We start from the raw sequence: 26546 nt of genomic DNA, 5'->3' as shown, positions 1-26546 counted from the left end.
GTGGCCAGGCTTGCGTGGACTCGGGCTGTTGGGGTGTTTTCCTGGCACCCGTTTCACTTCCTGAAAGTGCCATCCAGCCCTGCACACTCCTGTGCCCGAGACTGCACCACCATGACTCACTGCCAGGAAATTGCCAGAAAAGCAGAGTTCCCAGAGCACCTCCTGTGCCCTGCTGGGCATCCCACATGGCTGGATATCCCCAAAAGCCTGAGGTGCCCCAGAGCAAGGGGTTCTCCACGATACAGTGGTGGTCCCAGGGCATGGCAGAGGCCCCCAGGGCACGGTTGGGGTCCTGAAGCCATGGTGAGAGTCACCAAGCCACGATGAGGGCCGAGAGCCATGAACCACGGTGGGTGTCCCCGGGCCATACAAGGTGTCCTGGCCGTGGTGAGAGTTCCCCAGCCATGCCGGGGGTCGCCGGCCCGCACAGCGGCCCCCGAGCCCGAGCCCGGGCCCGGCCCCCCCACCGCTGCACGCCGGCCGGCGCAGACGCATTGGGCCGGGATCGGAGGGCGTGGCAAAAGGGCCGCGTGACGCGACGTGCTGACGCACGGGAGAGGCGGGGCGAGGCGGGGAAGGAGCGGCGGTCGGTGCCGCTGTCAGAGCCGGGACCACGAGCGGGGCGTACGGACACGCCGGTGAGTTCCGCGGCAGGGCCGGACGGTGGGGCCGGACCTCGTCGGGCGGGAGGGCCGGAGCCGGAGCCGGGGCTGCAGCGGGCCGGGGGTCACGCCGGCGGCCGCGCTGGGCCGGTAGCCGGCGGTCGCGCCCCGGTGTCCTTGGCGCCGCCCGGGCGCCTGGGAGGAGGGGAGCGAGGGGGGCGGGACGGCGGCCAGACGGGCTGCCCTGCGGCCAATGGGAAGGCTCGGCTGTTCTCTTCGGGCCTATAGACGGCGAGGGTCGCGGAGCCCGGGCGGCGGCGGCGGGCGCTGATTGGGGGGCGCGGGCGGGGGCGGGCCTGGCGCTCTGTCGGGGGCGGGGGTCCCGCTGCCCCTTCCCGCGCGCCTCAGGGCGCCTCACGGTGCCACGGGCCCTCCGCGGGGCCGCTCCGGTCCGTCCACGCGCTCTGGGAATGCCGCCCCAGCTCGCGGCGCCTCCCGACATCACTGGAGGGCTCTGCTGGGCCGGCCTTGCAGCGGACACGGAGGGTCTGCCCCGGCCCCCGCCCGCTCTGAGGCCCTCGCCTGCCGCGGGCCCGAAGGTGCCCGGTGCTGGATCAGCTGTGTCCACAGCCGGTGGCGCTGGCCCCACCGCTTCCTGGAAGGTGGAACTTGTGCTGTTTTTAACCTAGAAAGTGTTCCTAAGTCGCAGTCCTTACCAAGCACCCGCCATCTGGGCCGCCGTCCCCATCCCGGCTGCGGGTGGGTCACATTTAGTACTTTAATCTGCTTATTGGCGCACTCCAGCCGTCATCTGTTGTGGGCATTCCTGAGGTGTGACCTTTTGGTGAGGTTTGGGCTGTGGCTGGCTGCCTCTCCATATGCTCCTCAGGCGTCACTCCCAGTGTGACCTTTGCATTCCTGTGTGACCCTGATATCCCTTATCTCAGACTTGGTTTCCTACGTCCTTCCTTCTGGTTCTCTACTTCGATCTAGCTTGCAATCATCCCAGCTCCAAGCTTGCCTGTCTCTGTCCTAGGGTAGAAAGGCTCCTAGCTAACCTTTCCTGCAAGAGACCTTCAAAGAGCAGCTAGTTCTGCTCGCTTTGGGTCAAACTCTGGCATTAACCTCACTGTTATCCAGAGAGGTCACGGGATGCTGCTGAGTGACAGCATCAAAACTGGATATGAAACTGGAGATGATGATGATGCTACTTCTGTCCTAAAGCTTTTTCCCTGCCATATGCATGGCTGTGCTCTGGCACTGGATTCAGCTGGCTCTCTGAGATATCATGGAATGCTTTGAGTGGGAAAGGATCTTAAAGATCATCCAATTCCACCCCCCCCCAATAAGCAGGGACACCTTACACTACCCCAGGTTGTTCCAAACCCCATCCACTCTGGCCTTGGACACTTCCAGGGATCCAGGGCAATCTGTGCCAGGGTCTCACCACCCTCACAGGGAATAATTTCCTCCCAATATCCCATCTAACCCTGCTGTCTGGCAGTGGGAAGGCATTCCCCCTTGTCCTGTCATTCCAGGCTCTTGTCCCTCCTCAGCTCTCCTGGAGCCCTTTTAGAGACTGCGTGGGTCTCTAAGGACTCCCTGGAGCCTTCTTTTCTCTAGGCTGAACATCCCTGACTTTCTTAGCCTTTCAGAAAAAAAACAGTGTGTGTTTTGCTGTGTAGATCTGATGAGGGTGAACTGGGAGAATCCCCAGTGCTGTGGCACTTGTGGTCCTGCACCTGCTGGCCTTTCTTGCCAGGTGTTATTGTGGGCAAGATGGAAATGACAAGTGGTTCCCTTTATCCTATGGGTAAATCTGTCAAACACTTTGTCTGAATTCAGGTGACTCTGGGTCTTCCTCAGGCTCTTTGAACCAAAACATTATAGTTTGCAATGGGGAGTCTAGCCCCTGCCATGCTGGGCAGCCAGAGCTACAGAATCACTGAATATGCTCAGTTGGAAGGGACTCACAAGGATCACCAAGTCCAACTCCTGGCCCTGCACAGGACCATCCCAAGAGTCACACCCTGTGCCTGAGAGCACGGCCTAAATGCTTCTTGAACTCTCAGGCTTTACCACTCCCCTGGGGGGGCTGTTCCAGTGTCCAGACATCCTCTGAGTGAAGAGCCTTTTTCTAATATCTGACCTAAACCTCCCCTGATGCAGCCCTCGGGTCCTGTTGTTGGTCACTACAGGGGAGAGATCAGTGTCTGAACTAGATTCAGCTGGAAGGCTGGCTAGCAAACTGCTGGCTGTGACGGTGTGTTGTTTTCTCTAGTCCCTTGTGAAATTTCATTTTAATCTGGTGAACCGTGGTAACTGCTTTGCCATTGGGCTGCTGCTCGTTGGACTGGTCTGTGCTATGGAAACCAGCCAGCTAGGTCACCTCTAGCCTTGGGTCCTGCCTCTTGCAGGAGGAGCTGGGTGGAAAGGGCAGCTCCAAGAAGAGTTGCTCCAAGTGCCTGCACTTCCTTCAGGATGATTTCCAGCGCTTTCCTTGGGCTACTGTGGTTGGTAGGATGTGTGTAACACCCTCTGGCTGACCCCAGGCCTCCCAGTACATGCCCTGTGGAAAGCTGCAAGGTGGGACCTCTCCAAGGTCCGGGTTACCAGCTCCGGGTTACTTTTCTGGGTTCTCTGAGCAGGGGAGAGCCCCTCTCTGGGTCTTTCACCTGCACTGATGTTCTTGGGTCTGGGCTTTTGAGGAGCAGCAGTCTTTCTTGGAGCCCAGTTCTCAAGTGCTTTGCACTACTCTACCCCTACTTTGCAAGCAATTTTCTCTGTAGACAGTTTCTTACCAGCTTTACCCTGGTGCACATCACAGCAAACTAAGAAGAAAACCTCAGCCAAGCAGAGTGGTCATAGAAAGGAAGCCTAGACCAACCTGGGAAGGAGAGTGATGGAAGAAGCTGAAATCAAGAGATGTGGGTGGCTTTGGTGTGCAGTGGCTCATTCGAGGCCGTTGTTGGGTACCCACCAAGCAGATTTGCATTGCACTGTTGTGACAGGGGAGGTGATGGTACCATGCTGCCAGGGATAGGAGAGGCAGACCTGGCAGTGCTGAGTGTACTGAGCAAAAACTGCATTTCCAAGCCATCAGAGACCTCGCTGTGGGACAGGGTGGATGGATTAATGCAAATTAAAAACTGATCCTAAGCTTGATTCTCTGTGCTCGGGTAGGGGGTGGTCTCTGTTCAGTGCTCTCCTGCAGTAATTAATAACCCACTTTTCTGTTCTCCCTCGACAGGAGCTTGCGTGAGGCAACAGGACAAAAATGCTTAACTTAAGGACTTGTGCAGCAAAACTGAGGCCGTTGACGGCCTCACAGACTGTAAAGACAATTTCCCAACACAGACCGGCAGCACCCAGGACGTTCCAACAGCTCAGGTGCTACAGTGCACCCGTGGCTGCCGAGCCATTTCTGAGTGGGACTAGTTCAAACTATGTGGAGGAAATGTATTATGCTTGGCTGGAAAATCCCAAAAGTGTACATAAGGTAAGGATCAACCTTGCCAGGACGTCACCTTCACTTCTCTGTGTGTCTGAACAGTGGGTGCAGGTAAGTGCCACCTCTTGAGGAGTAGTGAATTTGTCAGTAGGGGCTGGATATTTGTGGATGGTCCTTCTGCCTCACTTTGCCCAAAAGAAACAGCAGTGATTCCTGGAGCAAGAAGCAAGAGGAGCTTTTTCTGTTCAAGAGGAAACGCCGTGGGCTTGGGACATGGGCATCATCCTGGATCACAAGCAGATACAAGGAATGGCTTCTGGGAATCCACTTGCTGTATTTTTTCCATCTCTGGTGGCTCATCAAGAGGATTGATTCTGGAGTGGAGGATGGGAAAAAGGGGCAAGGAGGGTATTCTCCACATCGTGACCGGTTTCCTTTTTGTCTCAGGCATGGGTGGTATTCTGTGTTGGGGCAGACATAGCTAAGCTTGGCTTTGAGCTTGTGTGTGTAAAGCCAGATTGCTGATCTATATACTTGGCCCCATTCTGGCCTTGTCTCTTGTGTGGACTCCATCTTGTTCCAGTGACCTGTTTACCAAGATTCCTTCCCAGCTCCTCTCTGCACTCCTCTGTCGTCTCTGCACTTCTTGATGGGTCCCCTGATGCTGAGCTGCCGTGCTCAGGCTGGGCTTGCAGCTGTCTCTGGTCATGTTGGCTTGCAGGCCATCAGCCTGTGTGCCCTGCCCAGGGGAGGAAAGTCCTACTTCTGTCCTTGATAAGCATTGGCCTCTGTCCTGCCAGGTGGAAGGTCAGATCCTAGGCTGGAGCTCTTGGAAGGAGTCAGGCTGTCACGGGGCCTGGCTGAGGTTTTTCTGTCCCTGTGTAGCACAGAGACCAGCTGCTCCTTGCTGTGCTGTGTCCCACCAGGGAGGAGGGACACGTTCAGCTGGGAAGAGCTGGAGTGTCTTTGCTGTTGTCACCAAAAACCTCTGAGGCTTCCTGCTGGTGCCATGGTCCCAGCTGAGCACACTGAATTCATTTCCTCCATGTACATACCAGGGGTTTAAACTGCAGAACAAGCTTTAGTTCTTGCTTAAAATAGGGAAGATAAAAAGTAGGTTATTTTAGGGCATTTTCTGCATGGAATCCTTTAGGTGAGCTCCAGTTTTCAAGCCCGAGGAGCAGAGTTGGATAGTAATGACGGTAAAATAATAAAAATTAGAGAAGAGTGGGAGAAAGAGGAGGTGAAGGCATGATGGATGGGTGCCAGTGGGCTGCCACAGGGTCAGTCAGTGCTGCTTGCTCCTGGGACTGCATCCCCTTAAAAGTGGGGACACCATCCTCCTGCCTCCATTTGACCAGCTTGGGTGCTTGGTACAGCCCACACTGTCTCCCCATCCCCTAAGCAACATGATGGGTGCTTCAGGGAAGGTGGCCAAACAGCTGTGGCTGCAGGTGAGTGCTACCTGCATACATCTCAGGTAGGTTCAGCCTCCCTAAGCAGCAGCTTTGGAGTTTGGGTTGAACTGGGTGACAGGGACACAGCTCTCCCCATGGATCTGTACATTAAACAGCCCTTATCACAGACCCTTTAACTTGCCAATGTTTGAGATTTTAAATAGAAAGAGGTTTGATGACCCCATCACCCTCAAAAAACTGAAGGTGCTTGTCTGGGTTGATAAAGGACACAGCAATGTGCATAGCATGAACCCATTGCTTGCTACTTGACTGCCTGCTCTCAGCAAAGATTAAATTTGCCTTAAGTTTGGTTCACGCTACTCCTCCTCCTCCTGCAGCCTTAAGTTCTGATGTTCATCATCTTCTCCCTGCTGGAGCAGGAGGTGCTGCCAGACCTGCAGACCATACCAAGCAGGGTTGATGCTTCTGGAGCCTGAGCTGCAGGTGGAAGCAGTGTCCCTTAGTGCCCGCAGTGGATGGGAAATGTCACCCCTCTTCCCTCGCTCTGCATGCCTGACCTCCAAGCTGAGAGACTGGGACATGACAGTATGAGCCCACACCCTTCTTCAGAAGCTGCATTTGGTAGAAGGTGCTGGTTTGGCTTGGTGAGCTGGTTTGGGATTGTTCTCAATAGAGGAGCCTGCCCTGAGCTCCACTCACAGAACTGAGCTCAAGATCCCTCTAAAGCCTGAACTGTCCTGGTGTGTGGCAGGCAGCTGGTTCACCAATCCCACTTTGCCAGTGCATGGAGGAGCACTGGGAAAGCCAGCCCAGGCTAATGCTTTGTGTTGCAGCTGTGGGACTGTCTAAAAATGCCCTGAATCTGGCTCTCTTGTACCCAAAATGTATATCTATGTATCTTATATCCTGTATGCATCTATACAGGGCATAAAAGTGAGTGGAGCACTCACAGAGCTGCCATGGGCACAGAAAAGTCAAAGGACAATAACCCCATGAATTTATTACTAGTGTTACCTTTGGCAAGTGCTGGATTACATTCAAAGTTCTCCTTCCCATGATGAAGCAGGATAACTCTGATGGGGCAGCCTCTCCCATGGGAGGTGGGAGCTCCAGAGGCACCTCTGTGCTCCTCAGAAACCCATGGGATAGCCCTTGGACTCACTTGAATTCACAACCACATCAGCAGGTTGAAAGCTGATGTCTTTATGGCCCTTATCACAGCCTAGCCTGTCCTGTGCCATCCAGACATCATTCTGTGGAGCAATAAAGCACCCAGTGAAAGTGCCACACCTTGTTTGCAGAGTTTAAAGTGAACTTTTTCTTCCAAAACAGAAGCTAATTGCAACTCCAAGAGAAATGAGTGGCAGAAGGGAGAAGGTTATAAAGGCAACACCCCTGGCTCCGTCCCTGTTCCCATCACCCCCCTCTGATGTTGTCAGGTGCTCCTTTTCTCTTGCCTGTCTTTATTTGCCAGTACATGAACCAACCTTAAACTGTGGAGCAAAGTCTCCAGCCAGGTTCCTCTCCATCCCAAGGGCACAGAGCCCATCCCTGGATGCTTGTCCCTCCGTTTGCAGGAGCTGATGGCTTTGGGGGCACCCAAGAGCTCTGTGAGCCTGTGGAAGGAACAAAAAGCAAGTCTCCCTCTTTTCCCACTGAAATTTCCTTTAGCAGTCAGAACAGTGTTGGATGTTTTCTGTCTTCCTTTTTTTTTCCCCTTAGGGGAGTGATTGTTTATCAGTAACAATGTCAAAATGTTCCAGATCTTATTTATGTTCCTTTAGCGTGACCTGTTTCTAAATTTATTCACCTTGTGCAGTCATGTGATGAGACAATGGGGTGTTTGGGTAAATTGGGACTGGAAATACCTTCCTGGGGCATGTGATGGGTGCTGCAACCGGAGGAGCTCCGGGGGGAGCAGCAGTGCTGGGGTGACTCCAGCAAAGGGCAGATGTTCAGTCCTTTCCACCCTGCTTCCAGGGGACTAAAACTGTTTTCTGCCCCAAACAACCCCTGCTTTGAGGGCACTTTTCTGCTTGATTTAAACTCTCTGGGGATGGCTGAGCTTCATGCATCTCTGATTGCCAAGGCTGTATTTGGTGCCCTCCAAGGTGCAGAATGACAAGCTCCCAGTTGGTGGAGAGACCCTTGGGCTGAAGCCAGCATGCAAATCCCACAGGATTTGTTTGCTGTAGTAGCTTCCTGGGTCTGTGCTGGCACACAGCTGCTGTTCTGCTGTGCCCTCATCCTTTGCCATCATTTGGTGGCACATGAGATGAGGCACACACCTGATGGGAGGATGTGCGTTGGATTTTGTTTGGCCAGGCTCTCTCCTTCCCCAGATCTGTTGGTGCTTCTACAAGGAGACTGGTTAACTTGAGTTTGGCCTGGGATACTTCCAGACTTTTCAGACAGCGCTGGAAAGTATGGCAGTACACCAGGTCTGTCCAGGGCTTTTTTCCCAGTGTTCTGATTGGCTTTCTTAACACCTAGAAATGCCCATCTGCAAAGGGAACAGGAGCAGAGGAGGCAGCTGCCTTGTTCTGGGCATGGGTTAGCTGGTATGGGACTACCTCTGTAGTGCTGTCATTGGTGTCACCAAAAGGATGGGGGAAAATTGAAGAAGAGATGAAAAATAAAAACATTGCTGGTTGGGGGCTGAACAAGACAGCTTATGCTGGGATTTAGGTCTCTGGCCATTCAGATCATGAAAAGAGGAAGAGGTGTACTTGATTACAAGGCAGAAATACTTTTCAGAAAATATTGGGGTATTTAGAGAGCAGTGGCCTCCCCTGAGGAGAAGAAAATGGGCTGGGAGTCCGGGCTGGGGCTTGCTGCTCAGAGCAGTGTTTCCAAGAGCAGAGCCAAGGGATGGGGTGTCACTCTGTCCTGTCCTGGTGCTACTGCCAAGGGAGGGGTGTCTCTGGTGTTGGCCTCATGCCTAAAGAAATAATCCAGATAGATGGTAAGTGGGATAGTGATGCATCTGGAATAGTGGAGAGCTTGCTCTTTTGTTCAAGGCAAATGGGTGCTTTCACAGCAGCAGCTGCATGGAGATGAGGTACAGAGGAGGAGGCAGTTCTGTCCCCTGCTTTGGCAGTGAAGTGGAGACCTCTGTAACCTTGGCTGGAGGAGGTGTTTGGACTGCAAGTGAAGACCCTGGTCATCTCTCTTCTTTCCTTTTTCCTAGTCATGGGACATCTTTTTTCGCAACGCCAATGCTGGAGCTGCTCCAGGCACTGCTTACCAAAGCCCCCCTCCGCTGACCAGCCTCTCCACCCTGTCCCAAGCCCAGTCCCTGGTTCAGGCACAGCCTAACGTGGACAAACTGGTGGAGGACCATCTTGCAGTGCAATCTCTCATCAGGGCATATCAGGTAAGGGGACTTTGTGCCGAGGAGGGTCACGTCCTTTGCAGAGGGGCTTGCAGGGGCTGAGGTGGGCTGGAGTTAGCGCGAATGATGCACATGTTTGTATGGAGAGCACACAGGATAGGGGCTGGGCTGCCTCATAGGAGCAGCTGATCTGTTGGGGCAGAAGCTCAGCTGATGCTTTACTGGACAATAGGAAGATTTAAGCTATTGTCATTCAAAGAAGGTGTCAGGGAGGGGGAGCTCGTCTCCACACTGGGCGGTTTCTGCTGTCTGGAATGCTGCCCCAGTGCCATGGGCTCCTGCCATGCTTAGCAGTGGTGTGGAGCACCCATCCTGCTTCCCTCTGTTGCTGACAGAACTTCCGAGGAAAGGAATGTCTCTTCAGTTAACTTGTTTTAATGACTAATCTGTGTTGTTGCTTCCAGGTCAGGGGTCACCACATTGCAAAGCTTGATCCTCTCGGCATTAGTTGTGTAAATTTTGATGATGCGCCAGTAACTGTTTCTCCAAACGTCGGTGAGAATTACTCTGCAAATTAATTCTAATGTAATTTAACTTTTTTACCCCTCCCTTTTTTTGTTTTTCTCTCCCTCTTGGTTCCTGTTCTCCTTTCCATTCCTGATGCATTTCATAGATTCGAGGGCATCATGTAGCACAACTCGATCCACTGGGCATCTTGGATGCAGATCTGGACTCCTCCCTTCCAGCCGATATTATCACATCCACAGACAAACTGGGTGAGGGCTTTGAGAGCAGTTGGTGCTGCATTGCTTGAGCTCCCCTCTCTTTCACAGCTTCGTAGGTAGATTGCTTCACAGGCCAGGGGTCTGAAGTTTCCTTAGTAATGATCACTCTAAAATTGTGGTTGCTGGTAGCAGCAGCAGTGCAGTCTTGCCACCCTCCGGCTGTCACTCCAGCACTCAGCTCATGTTTTTTCAACCAGTACCAATCAGTGTTATCACTGATCTTGCTCACCCAGAAGCAAAAACCCAGAAGGGCTGGAAGCAATTGCATCTTCTAGAAATGCAAAGCAGAGAGTTTTTTTGTTGGTGAGAGCTGGTGGTCTGTTTTCTCAGCTCTTCTTGCTGCCCTTAGGGACCCTCAGAGCTGGGGGTGAATTTTCTGGGTTCATCTCTGCAGGGCTGAGGCTGCCCTCCTGAACTTCCAGCTCGCCCCAGCATCTGTAAATCTTTTAAATGCTGTTCATCCAAGATGGAGCTATGAGTCCCTACTGGTGATCATAACAAGGAAGCTTTGAGATACATTCCTGTCCAAGTAGAGAGGTGAAAATTCCAATGCGTTTGAGTGAGAGCTGCATGAGTGTTGTACAGAAGTGTGTGTGGTTCCCAGGACTTGAAATCCTGATCTGAAAGTGCTTAAATCCAGTACCTCTCCATGTGCTTTAGAGCCGATTTCTGTAGTTTGCTACCATTCTCCTAGCCAGGATGAGGTTGCTGAACTCTGTCACCTTGCTGGTATTCCCAGGGTGGTTCCCTGGCACTGCAAGTGCTCCAGAGGCATGCTCATGTTCCTAACGTAGAGTAGAGCAGCAGTGATGATTACTAACCTTGCCAATGGACACAGCCAATCAGAATGCACGGTGCATGTAAACCTTCTTGATTCCTTATTCATCTGCCAGCACAGGGACACCAGCCCTGGACCTGCTGGACCTTCGGACAGGATTACATGTACCAGGAGCGGTAGGGAAGGGAGTAGGTTTTGGTTGGACCAGTTCCCTGGATGATGAGGAAGCTGCTTCATCCCATAGTCTGGACTCTGACATGCTTCTCTGGAAGACCAACTCTTGGATGAACCTCAGGAGCCATCCAGCTCCAGCTGGGAGTGTGTCCTGTGCCTCTTGCCATTTTGATGGCAAGAGGTGGGGGGATGATTGCTGTGAACCCAGCTGTAGGAGAAGACACATGTGCTCATAGTTAGCATTGTGAGGAAAGCAGGAAGACTTTTTAGGTGAACTTAAAGCCACTCACCATGGCTGTGTAACTCAGTTGTTACGGGGTACAGCTGTAACAACATCTGAGAGAAGCAGTCCAGGCTCCATTTTTCCTGCTTCTCCAGGGTGAGTTGCCACAAGCCAAGCAGTATGTCCCAGTGTGGCTCACAGTCAAGCATTCAGGTGTAGATAGTCCATAGGCATTGGCTGGAAGGAACCTCAGCATGGGATCTCTTGTGTATGAGCAAGCCCTTAAGCTTAATCTCTGTTCCTTTGTAGCTTTCATATTAAAATGAAAGCCACAAAGGAACAGTGGGTAGCGATGTTGATTTGCTTCCCAGGAATCCATGAATTCATAGAAATAATGAGTCCTGGGAACAAGATATAATGGTGGCAGCTGCCAGCTCATGCTGGGGTTGTGTCTCATGGTAGAACCCCATACTCATGTGGCTAGATCTCAGCAAAAGACTTTGATTAACTTGCTATAAGTATTATTTATGCTGAGTAGATTTTCCCTTGATATCCTTGGAAAACCTCATCTAGTCAATCCTAGCTGTAACTGAATGAACTTAGCTTGCAAATAGTCTTCAGGAAGTGGGGAAGGAGCTGTGGTGGTGCAGAAGACAGAGCTCTAGCTGGGCCTAAGGTTGGGTGTTGCCTGCTTGTGGCAGAAAAAGCCAATTTCTAAGCAGATGCTGCTGTGTTTTTGCTTTGAGGGAATGTGTAGCACTTGACAGGGTGGTTAATAACAGGACTGGTTTGGTTTTGAAACTTGGAAACAATCTTGTTTCTTCTTTCAGAGCAGGAAAGTCCTTTAAAGGTCAGCTTTTGTGGTGTGATCACAGTTGTCAACAGTTTAAGTGGCAGTGCTGTGATTCAAATGAGTTGGATGGTTAATCTCAGAAATTGATCCTTCTTCTCAACCGCCTTTTGTTTAGCAACTGGTTTGGCTCTGGTTTGGAAGCTCTCTTTGGATTAAGCAGTGTGATCTCTGGGGAAAATGTCAGAGGGAGAAAACCTGCCCAGGGCTACTCAGTCTGAGGAGTGGTGGGGCTGGAGCCACCCAATTCCCCTTTCTCTTGTCTTTTCTATTTTAAAAAAACTAAGTAATCTCATCCTGGTCTTTCACTGCAGCTGGTCTGGCATGGTAAGTGTGTAAAACAAGGACAGGATGACTACAGGAACTCAGTATGACCCTGAAAATAGAAAGAAAGAAGCACACTGAAATCTGGGTGGTGTATGGAAGGCTGTGTGTGTCTAAGTGTCTGTCTGTCTGTCTGTCTTCTCCCCATGGAAGGCAGCTGCCTCTGCCTTATGCCAAGGGGAATTGATGGAAATCCTCCTCCAGCTCAGGAAGAGATAGGCGAGCCCCTGCACGGACCTGGGCTTGAGGTCCTCCCACCTTCCTTTTCCCCATTTTGGGAAAGTATGTGATTTTCTCTGCTGACCCAAATGACAAGTGTTTCCAAGGCCTTTTTGCAACCTAGGTGAGACTGACGCCCTTGGATCACCTAACCTAGCTGGGCAGGCAGCTCTGGTGCTGCATGTTTGCCCACTGTTGCAGCGTGCTGGCACTCCTGCCTGCACCAAGCATGCTCCAGAGAGGCGGCTGTGCATGCCTGCTGTGCTGCCGTCTTCGCTGTCTTCCTTAAGAACTGCCTGCTTGTCAACACCCCAGTCTCTTCCTCTGTGCAAAGGCGGCATCCTTAATCCGTGGGGTGACCTTGAAATCCTCCCAGTAGCATGAGCAGAGCAAACCCTCTGGAGCAGGTGTTGGTGGGAGGCAGCTCCCAGCTTCTGCAGAGGGTCCCACTCCCTGTGATGCAGCTTGGCAGGATGCTTTCGGTCGTGGCAAATGAAGATGCCCAGCCACCCTCTCTTCCATCAAGGTGCAAGAGGAGAGATCTCAAACCATGCAGCTCAACTACTCCCCAGTGTCTGATACCCCCTTCCCCTCCTGCTCCTCTCTCCTCTCATCAGACTTCCCACCAAGATTCCTTTTCTGCCTAGTGTATAGTCATCCTCCATCCCTGCCCTTTTGCCTCTGACGGATTTTGCCTGTATTTTAAATACTGTATTTTTTTGACTTGTGCTGTCCATGACTAGTTTTCACAGTTCCAGATGTTTTTACTAACTTTGACTGCATCTCTCTGTCTTCTCCCTTTCTGCATTCCCCCTCCCTGCCCTCCCCAGACCTCGCAGTGTTCAAGGAGCGGCTGAGAGTGTTAACAGTAGGAGGTATGCAATTAATGAGCCCTTAACCCTCTGGAGTGCAGGACTCTCTTTGAATAGGTTATTCTGGGCTTGAACTGAGCTGGTAAAGTGGACCCCTCCCGTCTCCCACCACTCCTGAATTTTGTGGCATGTTTAATTTTTAATTTCTACTCAAAGTCTTGATGTAGGTGTGTGGTTAGTGACACTTTGTCTAGTATAAATCCTCAGTTTGAGCCTTACTGGCCTTTTCTGTACTGTGTTTGCATGCCTGGCTTGCTAGAGTATGTTTTGTTATGAATAATAATTTTACAAGGCCTCAATCTCCCTCATTGGTTCAAGACTCCTAAAAATCCAAACTGTCTTCTGCTGGTTTTGTCGCAGGGAAAATTTGGCAGCTCATCTCTTGTCTTCCTCCATCTGATGGTGTTGCTGCCTATAAATACCGAGAGTTGTCAGAGCTGTCAGGCTGCAGCAAAGAAGAAGCAAAGATGCTTAGATGTCCTAAAACTCCTTGTAAAATCTGATACTCCCCAAAGTGTGCCAGAGTGTCTTCAAAGCATCACAGCAGAACAAGCCAAAGCCCTGTGGTGCACGTCTGCAAGCTTCAGCAAATTACTGAGGATTCCCTGGAACCCTTCAACAGGCAGTTTGTGTGGGATGCTCCTTGCTGCCTCTCTCTGGGATTTCTGTTTGAATGGGAACCAAAGAGAAACCCCAGAGACATGGGGCCAAAGTCTCGACTCCTGTCTGGTTCAGTGTTCCTAGGCATATCTCCGGAGCAGAGCTGCTGGGGCCTGGCTTCATTCCCTCTCCTGGGACTCCAGTGTCCCAGGAGCAGAGGGGATGAACAGCAGTGGCAGCCAGGAACGTGTTCCACGTTTCTGGACTTGCCCCTCAAGGCTTCACAGGAATGAGCCATGACCAACTCTGTCATCATGGAATCACAGACTGGCTTAGGCTGGAAAGGGCCTTTCATACTGCCCAGTCCCCTAGACCAGGTTGCTCTCCAAGCCTGGCATTGAACACTTCCAGGGGTTGGCTGTCTACAGCTCACTGTCCATTCCTGACCAGACAGCAAGGGATAGACTTTTAACATGAAGTTCAAGGAAGGGGCCAGCTCAGGAGGGGCCAGTTTTTGCCTCCCGAGGAAGGTGGCTTACACTGCTCTGCCGTGCTTGGATGGTGTTCCCCATCCCCACTCTAAAGGAACAGGTCCTCTAAAAGCTCCCTCTCTAAAATCTGGGGTCCTGGGCTGGTTTGGAGGAAGCTGGGAGGAGTGGTATGTGTGTCTACTGCAGCTCCTGCCCTGGGGTTAGGAAACACCTTGGGACCAGGCCTGGTTGGGAGTGCAGGAGGGATGAGCAGGAGCCTGACAAAGGGCTGTAGACCGACTCCTTCATCCACGCTCCTGCTTCAGAAGGGTCACGGGACTCTCCAGTTCCTGCACCTGCTTCTGCCTTTCTGCATTGGTTTAGCAAGGTCAGCACTGTCCCTCCTCCTCTGTGCCTCAGTTTCCCCAGAGACAACCGTGAGCTTCAGTGGGTAGAGAGGCACCTCTGATGGCTTTGGGGTACAGCGGGACTCGCCTGCAGCCCTAAATCCCAACCTCCAGTTCTTGAGGCCTGCTTGGCCCCTCTCCAGGCCCAGCTCATCTCCCCACGGCCCCATACCATGAGTAGGAGCTGCCTCCAGATCGTCATTTGCCAGCACCAGAGGGTGGAGGTTTGCTGAGCAGAGCTGGGCAAAAGCTCTAATTAAAAAGCTGTTGGCTGGGGTGAAAGGGTACCTGGGCAGCCGAACCCCTGAGTGGCTGCTGGCCACCCTGCTCCTGGGTTGAGCTATTCAGGAGAGTCCATCAGAGCTCTGTTGCCTGTTCTCTTTCTTGCTTCTCGGTCTCTCCCTCCTTGGGGTTTTGTCTGTTTGGTTGTGTCTGTTTTAACTGTTTTCTTCTCTGCGTTGACTCTCCCTTTTTAATTCCTGCCACGTGCCGACACCTCTGATGTGCTCGGTGACTCCTCAATTCCTGTTTCTTTTCTCTCCCCTTTTTTATAATTTGTTGCATGTTTTTTGTGTTCTTGGGGCTCCAAGCTCCCTGACTCACCCTGGATTTTAATTGCCCATTTCCATGCATATACATTGCTTTGTGGTTCATTTCCTGCGGTGCCTTCTGTAATAACTCATTGTTTGGTGCTCAATGTCTTTTTGTTTAATTATGGCTTGGTTTTTATCCATATAAACCTCCTTCATGTTTATTATTTTTTTATGCTGCTTTTTTTTGTCCCTTCCCCACTTCTCCCAAACGTACCTGGTCCCTGTGTGACGTTATCCACGTCCCTCTTCCTTCCTTCTTTCTCTTGCTTCTCCCATCCGTGACAAATCCTGCAGGCTTTTATGGTCTGGATGAATCTGACCTCGACAAAGTTTTCCACTTGCCCACAACCACTTTCATCGGTGGAAATGAATCGGCTCTTCCACTCCGGGAAATCATCCGTCGGCTGGAGGTGAGAAGGGCAGGGGTCTCACCAGGTCTGTGTGCAGCCAGGGGCTGGGGCAGAGCAGTTGTCTTTGGAAAGTCCTGGGTCAGCCTGCACATTTTAACATTTTCAGTTTGGGAACTGCTTCTCAGCACTCGCCCCACTCACAAGAGTCACCTCAAGTAACCTGCTTAGCTGTGATTGTCTCCAGCTTTCTGCTGCATTGCAGCAACACACTTGGTTTGCCTAAGGTGGAGCAAGCCCCAGGCAACTGGATACTGCCTTTTTTGAAACCCTCCAGCTATGCCTTCCAGTTTGAAGCAGCAGCTGGTGCTTGCAGAGCACAGGAGTGGGCTGGAGGCCAGTGATCCCCTCTTCAGGCACTGCAGCAGTTTTGCTGTCCTGCATGGGCTTCCTTCAGAGGGTCTTGGTGCAGGTTTGAGACCCCTGGGGCCGGGACTTCCAGCTCATACAGCCAGTTCCCCTTTTCTGCCAAATTTCATCCCCTCCTGTGCTTGGACTGATCTCAAGCAGCTCTCAGGCACGCTGCAGGCTGCTCCGATGGTCTCTGCTGAGACTAGTTGACCTTAGAAGAAGCAAAACTCTGCCAACATCTTAGCCCATCTGCAGGAATGGGCTCCTCATTATGGGAGGACCTTCTGATTCTCCCCTGCCCTGTGATATGGGATTTTGGACTGCTCACAGGTGATGCCATGGAGAGGGAAAATCTCTCCTCTGAGGTGGATGTAAAGGATTTGAGGGACTGATTGTGGGCCCCTCCAGGAAGGGGAATTAAACAGCTTGATGCTGGGTCATGTGCTGGCCTGCAGCATCCTGGAACATGTCCTGCTACATCCCTTTTCCTGGGAATACAACTCAAACAAGGCTCCTAAAGTGGGGCTGTTGCAGGGCTGGCAGCTGGCTTCCCCCAGGACCCCCTCCAGCTGCCAGGCGTGAGGGACGATGTCTCTGCTGGCACAGAAAGGCTCTTTGGCTGAAAGGGTGAAGGGGGAAATGAAGAGCCCCTGGCCCTGTGATCCAGTGGGGCTGCAAGTGCCAGTCCTTTGGGGGTTTGAGGTGCTGAAGCCCTGGCTGTTGCCTGATGGCCCCTCCTTTCCCTCCCTGTTGGAGCAGATGGCATACTGCCAGCACATTGGCGTGGAGTTCATGTTCATCAATGACCTGGAGCAGTGCCAGTGGATCCGGCAGAAGTTTGAGACCCCAGGCATCATGCAGTTCACCAATGAAGAGAAGCGCACGCTGCTGGCCAGGCTGGTCCGCTCCACCAGGTACCCTGGGGGGGCTTCACCTTCTCCATGTCTTCCCCAGGAGGTTTGCTCCCAGCCAGAGTGATGCAGTCACCAGCTGAGTCACATCTTGACATCATCTGTCGCCTTTGTGAGCAGGTTGACGCCAGTGAGCTGCCAGTCTGGCAGGCTCAGGTGCTGGCAAACAGCCTGAAAATGTGGATGATCCTGAAAGAAAAGGTCTAAAAATACGGATTAAGTGCAGCATGGTGCTGGAGTGGGGGGAAATGGCCAGCTCAACTCTGTGGGAAGACACTGAAGTGACTGTTGTGCGCTGCATGGTACCAGCTTGAGCATCAGCCAGTGCTGTGGCTCCCTTGGTGCAGTCCCTGTCCGTTCCCTGGTTTCTGCCCTCAGTGATCCCTCCCTCCCTTTGCCTCCTAGGTTTGAGGAGTTCCTCCATCGGAAATGGTCTTCAGAGAAGCGTTTTGGTCTGGAGGGATGTGAAGTGCTGATCCCAGCCTTAAAGACCATTATTGATAAGTCAAGTGAGAAAGGAGTGGATTATGTGATCATGGGAATGCCCCACAGGTAACCTTGCCTCTAGCCATGGTGCTGCCTGGTGCGGGTCGAAGGTGGGGGGGATGCTACTGGGGTTTGGTACTGGAGGGCACACTGGTTTCTACCATCACCAAATTGATCTTGGTTGGTGATGAACCTCAGCTGGAGAGGTCAGGCCTTGGCTGCTCTCTGCTCATCAGGATCTTTCCAGCTTAGTAAATTCATTTGGAGAGTGGTGGTGGCTTGAGGTCAGACCTGGAATCATGCTGGAATTCCAGCACCTACCCATTCTGGGGCATCTCAGCAAGTATGTAGGATGTGGTGTTGGCCAAACCATCCCTGTGCTGAGGGATCTTCAGACTCCTCCCGGTTTGTCCCTGTATCTGGGTGACCCCACAGCCATCACAGGAGGTGTGGCCTGTGGCAGTGGGGGTTGTAGATCACCATCAGCACTTAATGGCTGTCAGCTGTGGCCTTGCTTTTGCAGGGGACGCCTGAATGTTCTTGCCAACGTGATCAGGAAAGAGCTGGAGCAGATTTTCTGCCAGTTTGACTCCAAGCTGGAGGCTGCCGATGAGGTGAGCTTCTCTCCTGTCTGCAGCAGGCTGCTGCTGCCTGCCCCTGAGCACTCCCCAGGGGCTGTGGCTGGATTGTGCCATTGCTTCTGGTGTCACTCAGTGGCACCGGTGTTGCATGAATTTCCACGTTGCAAGCACACCTGGGTCATGGGAGCCTTTGTAGAGCTGCCAGTGCTGGTCTGTCCTTACCTGTCCTAGGGGTGACATGTGCCATTGTCTCCAGCACAAACTTGGCTCTTGGCAGCTCTCCAGGGCATGAAGCAGCCTTGGGGTGTTTGCTTGGGGTGGCCAGGAGCAGAAGTTTATTTGTGCCCCTGGTCCCCATCTGGGGTTCTAAAGCAGCTCCAAAAGCAGCTCTGTCACTGCAATAAACTCATGCTCCAAAGCTTCCGCATCATAAGCTGGGATGATTTGGCTTTTGGGAAGCTGGGCTGGGCTGGATGGATCCTGCCATGACCTTCAGTGGGATTTCAAGGTGAGAAAGCAGCAGCCTCGGGCCTCGAGGTGCCCTGATGGGCTGCCTGGCTGCACATTGGGAATGGTGCCATGGATGGCCATGCTGCTGCAGTGTGGGTAGAGCTCAGGCAAGCGTTACCTGTTATTCAGGGTCTTTGCCCAACCTACCACACTTGCTTCATCCCCCACACCTTCAGCTGTGTTTAGATGGGCTGGGTGCATGTCTGAAGTTGGCAGTGGTTTGGCACCTGGCACAGGCTTTCCTCGGTGCCAGTTCAGCTCCTGCAGTGAGTGCCTGCTGCACTGTGGCAGTACCTGCAAAAAATGCCTCCTTTTCCAGCCCTGAGGTCAGCACTCCTCTGTCTCCTTCCATGCCCCAAAAGCCACTCATGCCCTGGGGTGACTCTCTTGTCCCCTCCACCAGGGCTCTGGTGATGTGAAGTACCACCTGGGAATGTACCACCGGCGGATTAACCGCGTCACTGACAGGAACATCACCCTTTCCTTGGTGGCAAATCCTTCTCATTTGGAAGCAGCTGATCCTGTTGTTCAAGGCAAGACTAAGGCAGAGCAGTTTTACTGTGGAGACACGGAGGGGAAGAAGGTGAGTGCTGCTCAGTGTGTGTAGTGACGTGGCATAGGCTGGATGGATTTTGGTGGAGACAGGCTGGTGGGAAAGTGAAGTAACTCGTCTGCTTTCTGTTTGATGTGCCACTTCCCCTGCTGTCACTCTGACTTTGCTCCCCATCCTTCCCTTCTGTTTCTGGAGATAACTTTGGGAGGGGCTTGCCCACCCTAGGTTCCCATTGCTGCTTTCTTAATCTCTGAACTGAGCTGGGCTGTGGGCACAGCAAATGCACAACCCCTGACTGTGAGACAGGGACATGGGGGGAAGCCCAAGGCAATGCAAGCACCACACTTTGGAGGGCTTGGCAGCAGGATCTCAGTGTGACTAGAGATAACCATTCCTGGGACTGGGAAAGTTGGAACTGGCAACAGAAGGCAGTTCTCCACACCCCGGTGGGAAGGGGCTGTGGGGAGCTGTTTGCTGTGTGATTCACTGCAGACCTGTCTCCAATCCTAAGAAGTGGAAGAGTGAGATCGAAAGTGCTTCCCTCCCTCCTACACCCCAGGCGCTGGATATAAATAGACTGATCCTGTCCTTGCCTGGCAGGCGGTGTCCTTAGCCAGCCCCTGGGATGGTGACAAAATAACATCAGTGGCCCTGGGGCTTCTGGGCTGAAAGTGTGAGAGAACAGGGCTTCTTTTCTTCTTCCCCCAGTGAGAAAAAGGGTTGTATGTATTTGGGAATGGGATTGCTGCCCAGCTGGGGCATACTGGGTATTGTTTTGCTGTCTGCTCAGGGTGCCCCAAATGTGTTGTCCTTGCTGGGGGGTGGGGAGCTGGGAGCTGGTGGCCACAGTCTCTGCCCAGTGGTGTGTCAGCTATGGCTGACTCCCCTCCCATCCCCTGGGAAAGCATTGGATGTGTTGATGAGCAGCTCTATGTCCTTTCTGGGACATAAAGGGGAAAACTCATGGGGAGGAGAGCTGGGCCCTTTCCTGGTGGTGTCCTGCTCTCTGTCCCTGATGACCACCACGCCTTCCCCTCTCCCAGGTGATGTCCATCCTCCTGCATGGAGATGCTGCATTTGCAGGGCAGGGCATTGTGTACGAGACATTTCACCTGAGCGACCTTCCCTCCTACACCACCCACGGCACTGTCCATGTTGTGGTCAACAACCAGGTGAGGAGCAAACACCCTGTGCCTGTGGGTCCCTGGCAGAGCTGTCGTTGCAGGCTCTGGGGCAGGGAGTAGCTAGAACCAGCAGCAGCTGTTTTCCTGCCAGCGTTTGTGGCAGGAGCCCTAACCTGGGGTCAGCAGGGGGTACTTCTCACCCAGCTGCTCAACAGCAGCAGCTTTTGAGCCCAGTCTGGTGCAGAGGTGATACAACCTGATGCTCAGTGTGTGAGTCTGACAGGGCTGATCCTGTCTACTGCCACGGAAACCAGAGATGTTTCACTGGGACCAGCATGTCCCCACAGCTGCAGCAGGTACCAGGATATGCCACTGTGTCCAGACACAGCAGACAGGCAGCTTGTGCATCTGCAGCCCAGCTGCAGCAGCTGAGCTGCCCTTGGAGCTGTGTGACGAGTTTCCTGGGACACCAAAACAGCTGTCTCATGCTGAGCCAGCCATGATACCAGTGTTCAAAGAAGGAGCTCATAAGAAAGCTGTATCCTAAATGCAGTTGGTAACACTGTGGTTATCCTGTCTGCCCTCGCTTGCTACAGATTGGCTTCACGACAGACCCGCGGATGGCGCGCTCCTCGCCGTACCCCACGGACGTGGCACGCGTGGTCAACGCGCCCATCTTCCACGTCAACGCTGACGACCCCGAGGCTGTGGTCTACGTGTGCAACGTGGCAGCAGAATGGCGAAGCACCTTCCACAAGGATGTGGTGGTGGATTTGGTAAGGAATGTGGCACAAGTGCCTGAAGCTGGGACTCAGCCAAGGGTGTGCTTGGGTCCCTCCTGGGCTATTTGGGACCCTCCCTCACGTGGCCTAGGTAGCTCCCAAGTGCTTTTGGAGCGGTAGATCACAGGCAGGCATCTTTCCTTTCCTGGCAGGTTTGTTACAGGCGCAACGGGCACAATGAGATGGATGAACCTATGTTCACGCAGCCCCTGATGTACAAACAGATCCGGAAACAGAAGCCAGTGTTGCAGAAATATGCAGAGCTGCTGATTTCCCAGGGGGTGGTAAATCAGCCGGAGTATGAGGTACCATCTGCGGGGCCTGAAAGGGGAAAACTGCTAGTGGCATCTCCAGGGAAAACTACTTACGTGGTTCATACCTGGGTGTGAAGGCCCACGTGGGCCTACAAGAACCACGTTCTTGTGCTTGTAACCTAAAGGTGGCAGAGCTGTGCTGGGGTTGGGTGTGCGCTGCAGACCTGGCAGCAATGGAGTTCAGAGCCAAGGCTTGTCTTTGAACTGTGCCAGCTCTGAAAAGTGCAGGAACATCTAGTTCAAGGTTCACCCTGTGATCAGTGTGGAACAGGTGATGCAGCTCTGGGCCACTGCAGCACAGGCAGGTCCCAGTGCTCAGGATTGCTGTGGCCATGGGTATCTGGGGCAGATCCTGTCCTGGTTCTGCTGCTTGGGCAGCTCACGACGCAGAGGTTCCACCAGCCCTGCTTGCCCTGGCACCACCTTTCAGCATCAGTAGGGTTGGACAGCTCTGAGCATAGCAGAGCTATGCCTTGGGGTACAGGGCTGTGGCTGTGCTCTCTGAGGCTGACTGCACAGCTTTGGGACTTCTATGGTGGGGACCACCTCTGCCCTCCAGCACCCTTGCAAGCTTACCAAGGTCCTCAGGCTCAACACCCTCATTTGGAGATCCCCCGTTAATGTTTTTCTGCCTCTTGTTTCTGCCTTTCAGGAGGAAATTGCCAAGTACGACAAGATTTGTGAGGAGGCCCATGCCAGATCCAAGGATGAGAAGATCTTGCACATCAAGCACTGGCTGGACTCACCTTGGCCAGGTAAGGCAGTAGCGGTGATTGGGAGGCCAGAGCAAGACACCCGGCCTCTCTAGATCCATGGCAGAGATTTTCTAGTAAGCCACCCCACAGGGGAGGTTAGAGGTGCTCTTCCCGTTCCCGGTGTCCCTACTTCTGCTTGAGGGTGTCCGTGTCCTGGGGTCTTCCCACAGATCTGGCACACCTGATGGTGTTTCTCCTTCTCTGACAGGTTTCTTCACTTTGGATGGGCAGCCCCGGAGCATGACCTGCCCTTCCACTGGCCTCAATGAAGAGGACCTGACACACATTGGCCAAGTGGCCAGCTCGGTGCCAGTGGAGGATTTCACTATCCATGGAGGTAGGAGCTTGTGAAAGCTGTGCCAGACTGGGCATTTGTTCCAGAGAGCTGTGAGATAGGGCTGAGATGTGGCCTGGAAGGTAGGGACATGCTGGACTGCTTCAATATGGGTGGGCAGCGGGTCAAGGGTGGGGATCCTCCCCCTGGGTGCTGCATTCTTGAGACACTGCCTGGAGCTTTGGGGGCCCCAGAACAAAACCTGGACCTGTTAGAGCAGGTCCAGAGGAGGCCTTGAAAATGATACCAGTGCTGAAGCCCCTGTGCAGGAGCTCCGAGAGAGCTGAGTATGTCTAGCCTGAAGGAAAGAAGGCTCCAGGGAGACCTTAGAGACCCTTCCAGTGCCTAAAGGAGCTTGCAGAGAGATGGAGAGGCACTTTGCACCAGGAGTATGGAGTGACAAGACAAGTGGGAATGGTTTCCCACTGCCAGAGGGCAGTGTTAGATGGGATATTGGGAAGGAATTCTTCCCTGTGAGTGTGGTAAGGCACTGGCACAAGTTTCCCAGGGAAGTTGTGGCTGCCCTGGGAGTGTTCAAGGCCTGGCTAGACAGGGCTTGGAGCAACTTGGTCTACTGGAAGATGTCCCTTGTAGTGCGAGAAATCCCTATGGCAGGGTTTGGGCTGGATGATCTTTAAGGTTCCCTCTCACCCAGACTCTTACGAGAACTTGTTCACGAGGGAGCTGTGGGTAAGGGAAGTGAACCAAGGAACAGCACTTTGGAGCTGATCCTTCCCTGCAGCTCTGCTTTCTTCATCCATGATTCATGCCTCCAGAAGAGGTGAATCCATTCCTCTGCCCATGGCACTGTCAGTCTGTGGGCTGGTTGTGGAGCAGAGCTGGTGTCACTGGAGCTCTGTCCTGTGCTGGCTGTGAACCGGCTCTGTCCTGGCAGGTCTGAGCCGTATTCTGAAAACCCGTGGGGAGATGGTGAAGAACCGGACCGTGGACTGGGCCCTGGCAGAGTATATGGCATTTGGCTCCCTGCTCAAAGAGGGCATCCACATCCGCCTGAGTGGCCAGGACGTTGAGAGGGGGACATTTAGGTAAAGCCCTGCTTTTGGAGGCTGTAAAGGCAATTTCACCCCTTCTGGGAGGGATCCAAAGGCTGATGATGAAGTTACTCTTCTCCCTTTTCCAGCCATCGCCACCATGTCCTGCATGATCAGAATGTGGACAAGAGGACCTGTATCCCCATGAACCACCTCTGGCCCAACCAGGCTCCCTACACTGTCTGCAACAGCTCCCTGTCAGAGTACGGTGTCTTGGGTGAGTGAGTAGGTCTGTGCTCGCTGCCCAGGGTGAGGCCGATCTGGAAGGGTAACCCAACCCTCTCACTACTCTTCCATTCCTCAGGATTTGAGCTGGGCTTTGCCATGGCCAGTCCCAATGCCCTGGTGCTTTGGGAAGCCCAGTTTGGGGATTTCCACAACACTGCTCAATGCATCATCGACCAGTTCATCTGTCCTGGGCAGGCCAAGTGGGTCAGGCAGAATGGCATTGTCCTGCTGCTCCCCCACGGCATGGAGGGCATGGTAAGAACTCCTCTGGCTCACCCTGAGGTGGAACCCTGCACATCAGTGGCGCTGCTCATGATGTGGCAGTGCCTTACTCGGAGTTCTCATGCTTGCCTTGGCCTGCAATGACCATCCCCCTTCTTGGTCCCTGTAGGGTCCCGAGCACTCCTCAGCCCGCCCAGAGCGATTCCTGCAGATGTGCAACGATGATCCCGATGTGTTCCCTGTGAGTGGTGGCCCCCATGGTGGTGTGGTGCTCAGCCCGGCCCTCCTGTGCCCTGGACTGGGCTCGGTAGAGGGCAGCAACACCCGTGTGGGCTTAGCACAGTGGGAGCCAATGGCAGGAGGCATAGGATGCCTTGGTCTCGTGCTGGCCGGAGGGTCTGGGGAAAGGGTCTGAACCTGGTGCCCTGGCTGCACCTCCACGGAACCTGGGGCCATGGCATAGTCCAGGGGAGAGGTGGCCCTGAAAGTGGAATGAGAGGGGGTTGCTGGCCACCCCCATGGCCAGACTAAGGTGGAGGGCACAGCCCTGGAGCCTCTCCCAGATCTCTGTGTGTCTCTGTGCTCGGGAGAGTGAGGGAAGGGAGGGAGGGAGGGAGGGAGATAGGGAGGGAGGGCTGGGGCCTACTCTTCTGCCTGCTGCTGGAGCCACAAGGCCAAGAGGTACCTTGTGTTTCCTGAAATCCCCTCACCCGTGCTGGCCAAGGCAGAAGCTGGATGACTTTGATGTGCGTCAGCTCTATGAGTGCAATTGGATCGTCGTGAACTGCTCCACTCCAGCCAACTTCTTCCACGTCCTGCGGCGCCAGATCCTCCTGCCCTTCCGCAAACCGGTCAGTGCCAGCAGCTCCGTGCCCAGCTTGGTGCCCAGGCAGGGCACTGTGTTCCTGCTGGGTGTTTCCCTGGACTGGGATTGGGCTGGGGGCAGCTTCTTCCTGCACCTTGGACATGGGCAGCTGGCTGCTGCCTGGCCAAGGACCTCATGGTGCTCAGGACTGGCTTGGCACTTGATGTGCAGCTGCTGTCTCATGTGAGCTGCAAGGGCTGTGTCCCCTTCCCAAACTCCACGGGGAGGTCAGGGCTGTTGGAGCCAACAGACACTGCTACATACCGATCTCAGCCAGTTCCAGTCATCTCCAGCCATGGGACAGGCAGGTCCCTGGTAGCCCCTCTGCCTCTTCCCCATGGGACATCCCAACTGGGATGGTTGGTGCTGTCGGGAATGGATGCCCAATCTGGCAGAGCACTGCAGCTGAGTGAGAAGCAAACCTCTGGCAGCTGCTCCCTTGCTCAGGCAGGATGGGCAGGGGAAGGCAGACAGGGGAGGTGTTTCTGGCAGGGCTGACCGCCTTGCTCTGTCTCTTCTTCTCCACTCCAGCTGATAATCTTCACTCCAAAGTCGCTGCTGCGCCACCCCGAAGCCCGCTCCAGCTTTGATGACATGCTGCCAGGTACAAGAAGCACAGAGCTGCCTGTGTGCCCCCCATGCTGCTCCGCAGGGTGAAGGGCAGGAGTCTGTGGCCTTGGGTAAAGCCTGCCTGACTGCAACCGCCTCATGCTGGAAGCTGGCTGAGTGAGGCCATGGCCTTCTCCTTGGCACATCAGAGCCTCAATAGGACTGAGCCTGCCACCCTTGGGAGACTTGGCTCCGTGGTGCTTCCTCCATGGGAAGGGACTTGACAGCCCCAAGTGGCACATGATGGTTTGTGGTGGGAGTTGTTCCTGTTCCTGGTTGAACTGACTCTGCCTCTCAGGGTCCTGGCAGGGGCTGGCATGGGATTTGGGTGCAGTGGCTGCTGGCACAGTGCTGTGGCTCAGGGTGCTGTTCTCTTTCCTGGCAGGCACCCACTTCCTCCGTGTCATCCCCGACAGTGGCCCTGCAGCCCAGAACCCCGAGCAGGTGAAGCGGGTGCTGTTCTGCACCGGCAAGGTGTACTATGACCTGACCCGCGAGCGCAAGGCCCGGCAGATGGAGGCCGATGTGGCCATCACCAGGGTGGAGCAGGTGAGCAGCGTCCTTCCAGCACCGTGCCTGCGGGCTGGGGGTTCTGCAGCCCCTGAGACGCTGCCCCACATCTCCTGTGACACCACTCTCTGCCCCCCGCAGCTCTCCCCGTTCCCCTTTGACCTCCTCCAGCAGGAAGCCCAGAAATACCCAGCTGCTGAGCTGGTGTGGTGCCAGGAGGAGCACAAGAACCAGGGTTACTATGACTATGTCAAACCCCGCCTTCGCACCACCATCAACCGTGCAAAGCCTGTCTGGTAAGGATGCAGGGGCTGGCTCAGAGGCTGGGAGGGAGCTGGTCGGTACAGACCCTTCTCACGGCCCACCCTCTCCCTGGCAGGTATGCAGGGCGGGAGCCAGCAGCTGCCCCTGCCACTGGCAATAAGAAAACCCACCTGACAGAGCTGCAGCGGCTCCTCGACACGGCCTTCAACCTCGATGCCTTCAAGGACCTGGCCTGAGCGCCGGCGCAGCGCAGCATGCTCCTCTGTCTGTCTGTCTGTCTCTCTGTCCTTCGCTTGCCTTCCCCCCTCAACTACAGATCTTGTCAACCCCATACTGGTGCCTCGAGTCCTTGTCTGCCTCATGCCAGGGTGGCTCCGGTGCAGCCATCTGGGGAGCATGAGGGTCTGGGGGCTGCCTGCTGCCATGGTGGGTAAGACCCATGGCCCCCCAGAGCCCTGGAATGTCTGCTCCCTGGGGCTCTTCTCTGGGGGTGTGCTGTACCCCACAAGAGGGGCTGGTCCCCACAGCTCTTCTACTGCCCAATGCAGTGAGTCAGGTTCTTCCCAGTTCCTCTCAGTCTTCGACTTG

The 26546-nt window shown here is 54.0% G+C and overlaps 1 protein-coding gene across 3 annotated transcripts; it reads left to right on the top strand.

Annotated features, from left to right (window-relative positions):
- The first annotated feature begins 570 nt into the window (after window positions 1–570).
- Window positions 571–26289, top strand: OGDH (oxoglutarate dehydrogenase). 3 transcript variants are annotated; one of them, XM_054289216.1, is made up of 24 exons: window positions 571–638; window positions 3853–4101; window positions 8662–8847; window positions 9270–9360; window positions 12989–13033; window positions 15395–15510; window positions 16618–16772; window positions 17175–17321; window positions 17779–17869; window positions 18750–18929; window positions 19943–20071; window positions 20620–20799; window positions 20958–21110; window positions 21772–21874; window positions 22083–22211; window positions 23104–23254; window positions 23350–23477; window positions 23565–23743; window positions 23880–23951; window positions 24439–24561; window positions 25107–25179; window positions 25570–25733; window positions 25836–25990; window positions 26074–26289. In XM_054289216.1, the coding sequence occupies exons 2-24, from the start codon at window positions 3880–3882 to the stop codon at window positions 26192–26194; spliced, it is 3093 nt and encodes a 1030-aa protein (XP_054145191.1). In that variant the 5' UTR covers window positions 571–638; window positions 3853–3879; the 3' UTR covers window positions 26195–26289. The 3 variants fall into 3 exon arrangements, with proteins under 3 accessions (XP_054145191.1, XP_054145192.1, XP_054145193.1); XM_054289217.1 differs by lacking the exons at window positions 9270–9360; window positions 12989–13033 and adding an exon at window positions 9479–9581; XM_054289218.1 differs by lacking the exon at window positions 12989–13033.
- Window positions 26290–26546: the final 257 nt, after the last annotated feature.

The sequence above is a fragment of the Melozone crissalis genome, unplaced genomic scaffold (genome assembly GCF_028551555.1).
Source record: "Melozone crissalis strain CALT ecotype California unplaced genomic scaffold, PUWL_Pcris_2 ptg000064l_1, whole genome shotgun sequence".
Classification (NCBI taxonomy): domain Eukaryota; kingdom Metazoa; phylum Chordata; class Aves; order Passeriformes; family Passerellidae; genus Melozone; species Melozone crissalis.
The sequence above is the reverse complement of the archived record's forward strand: the minus strand, read 5'-3'. Positions and strand labels throughout refer to the sequence as shown.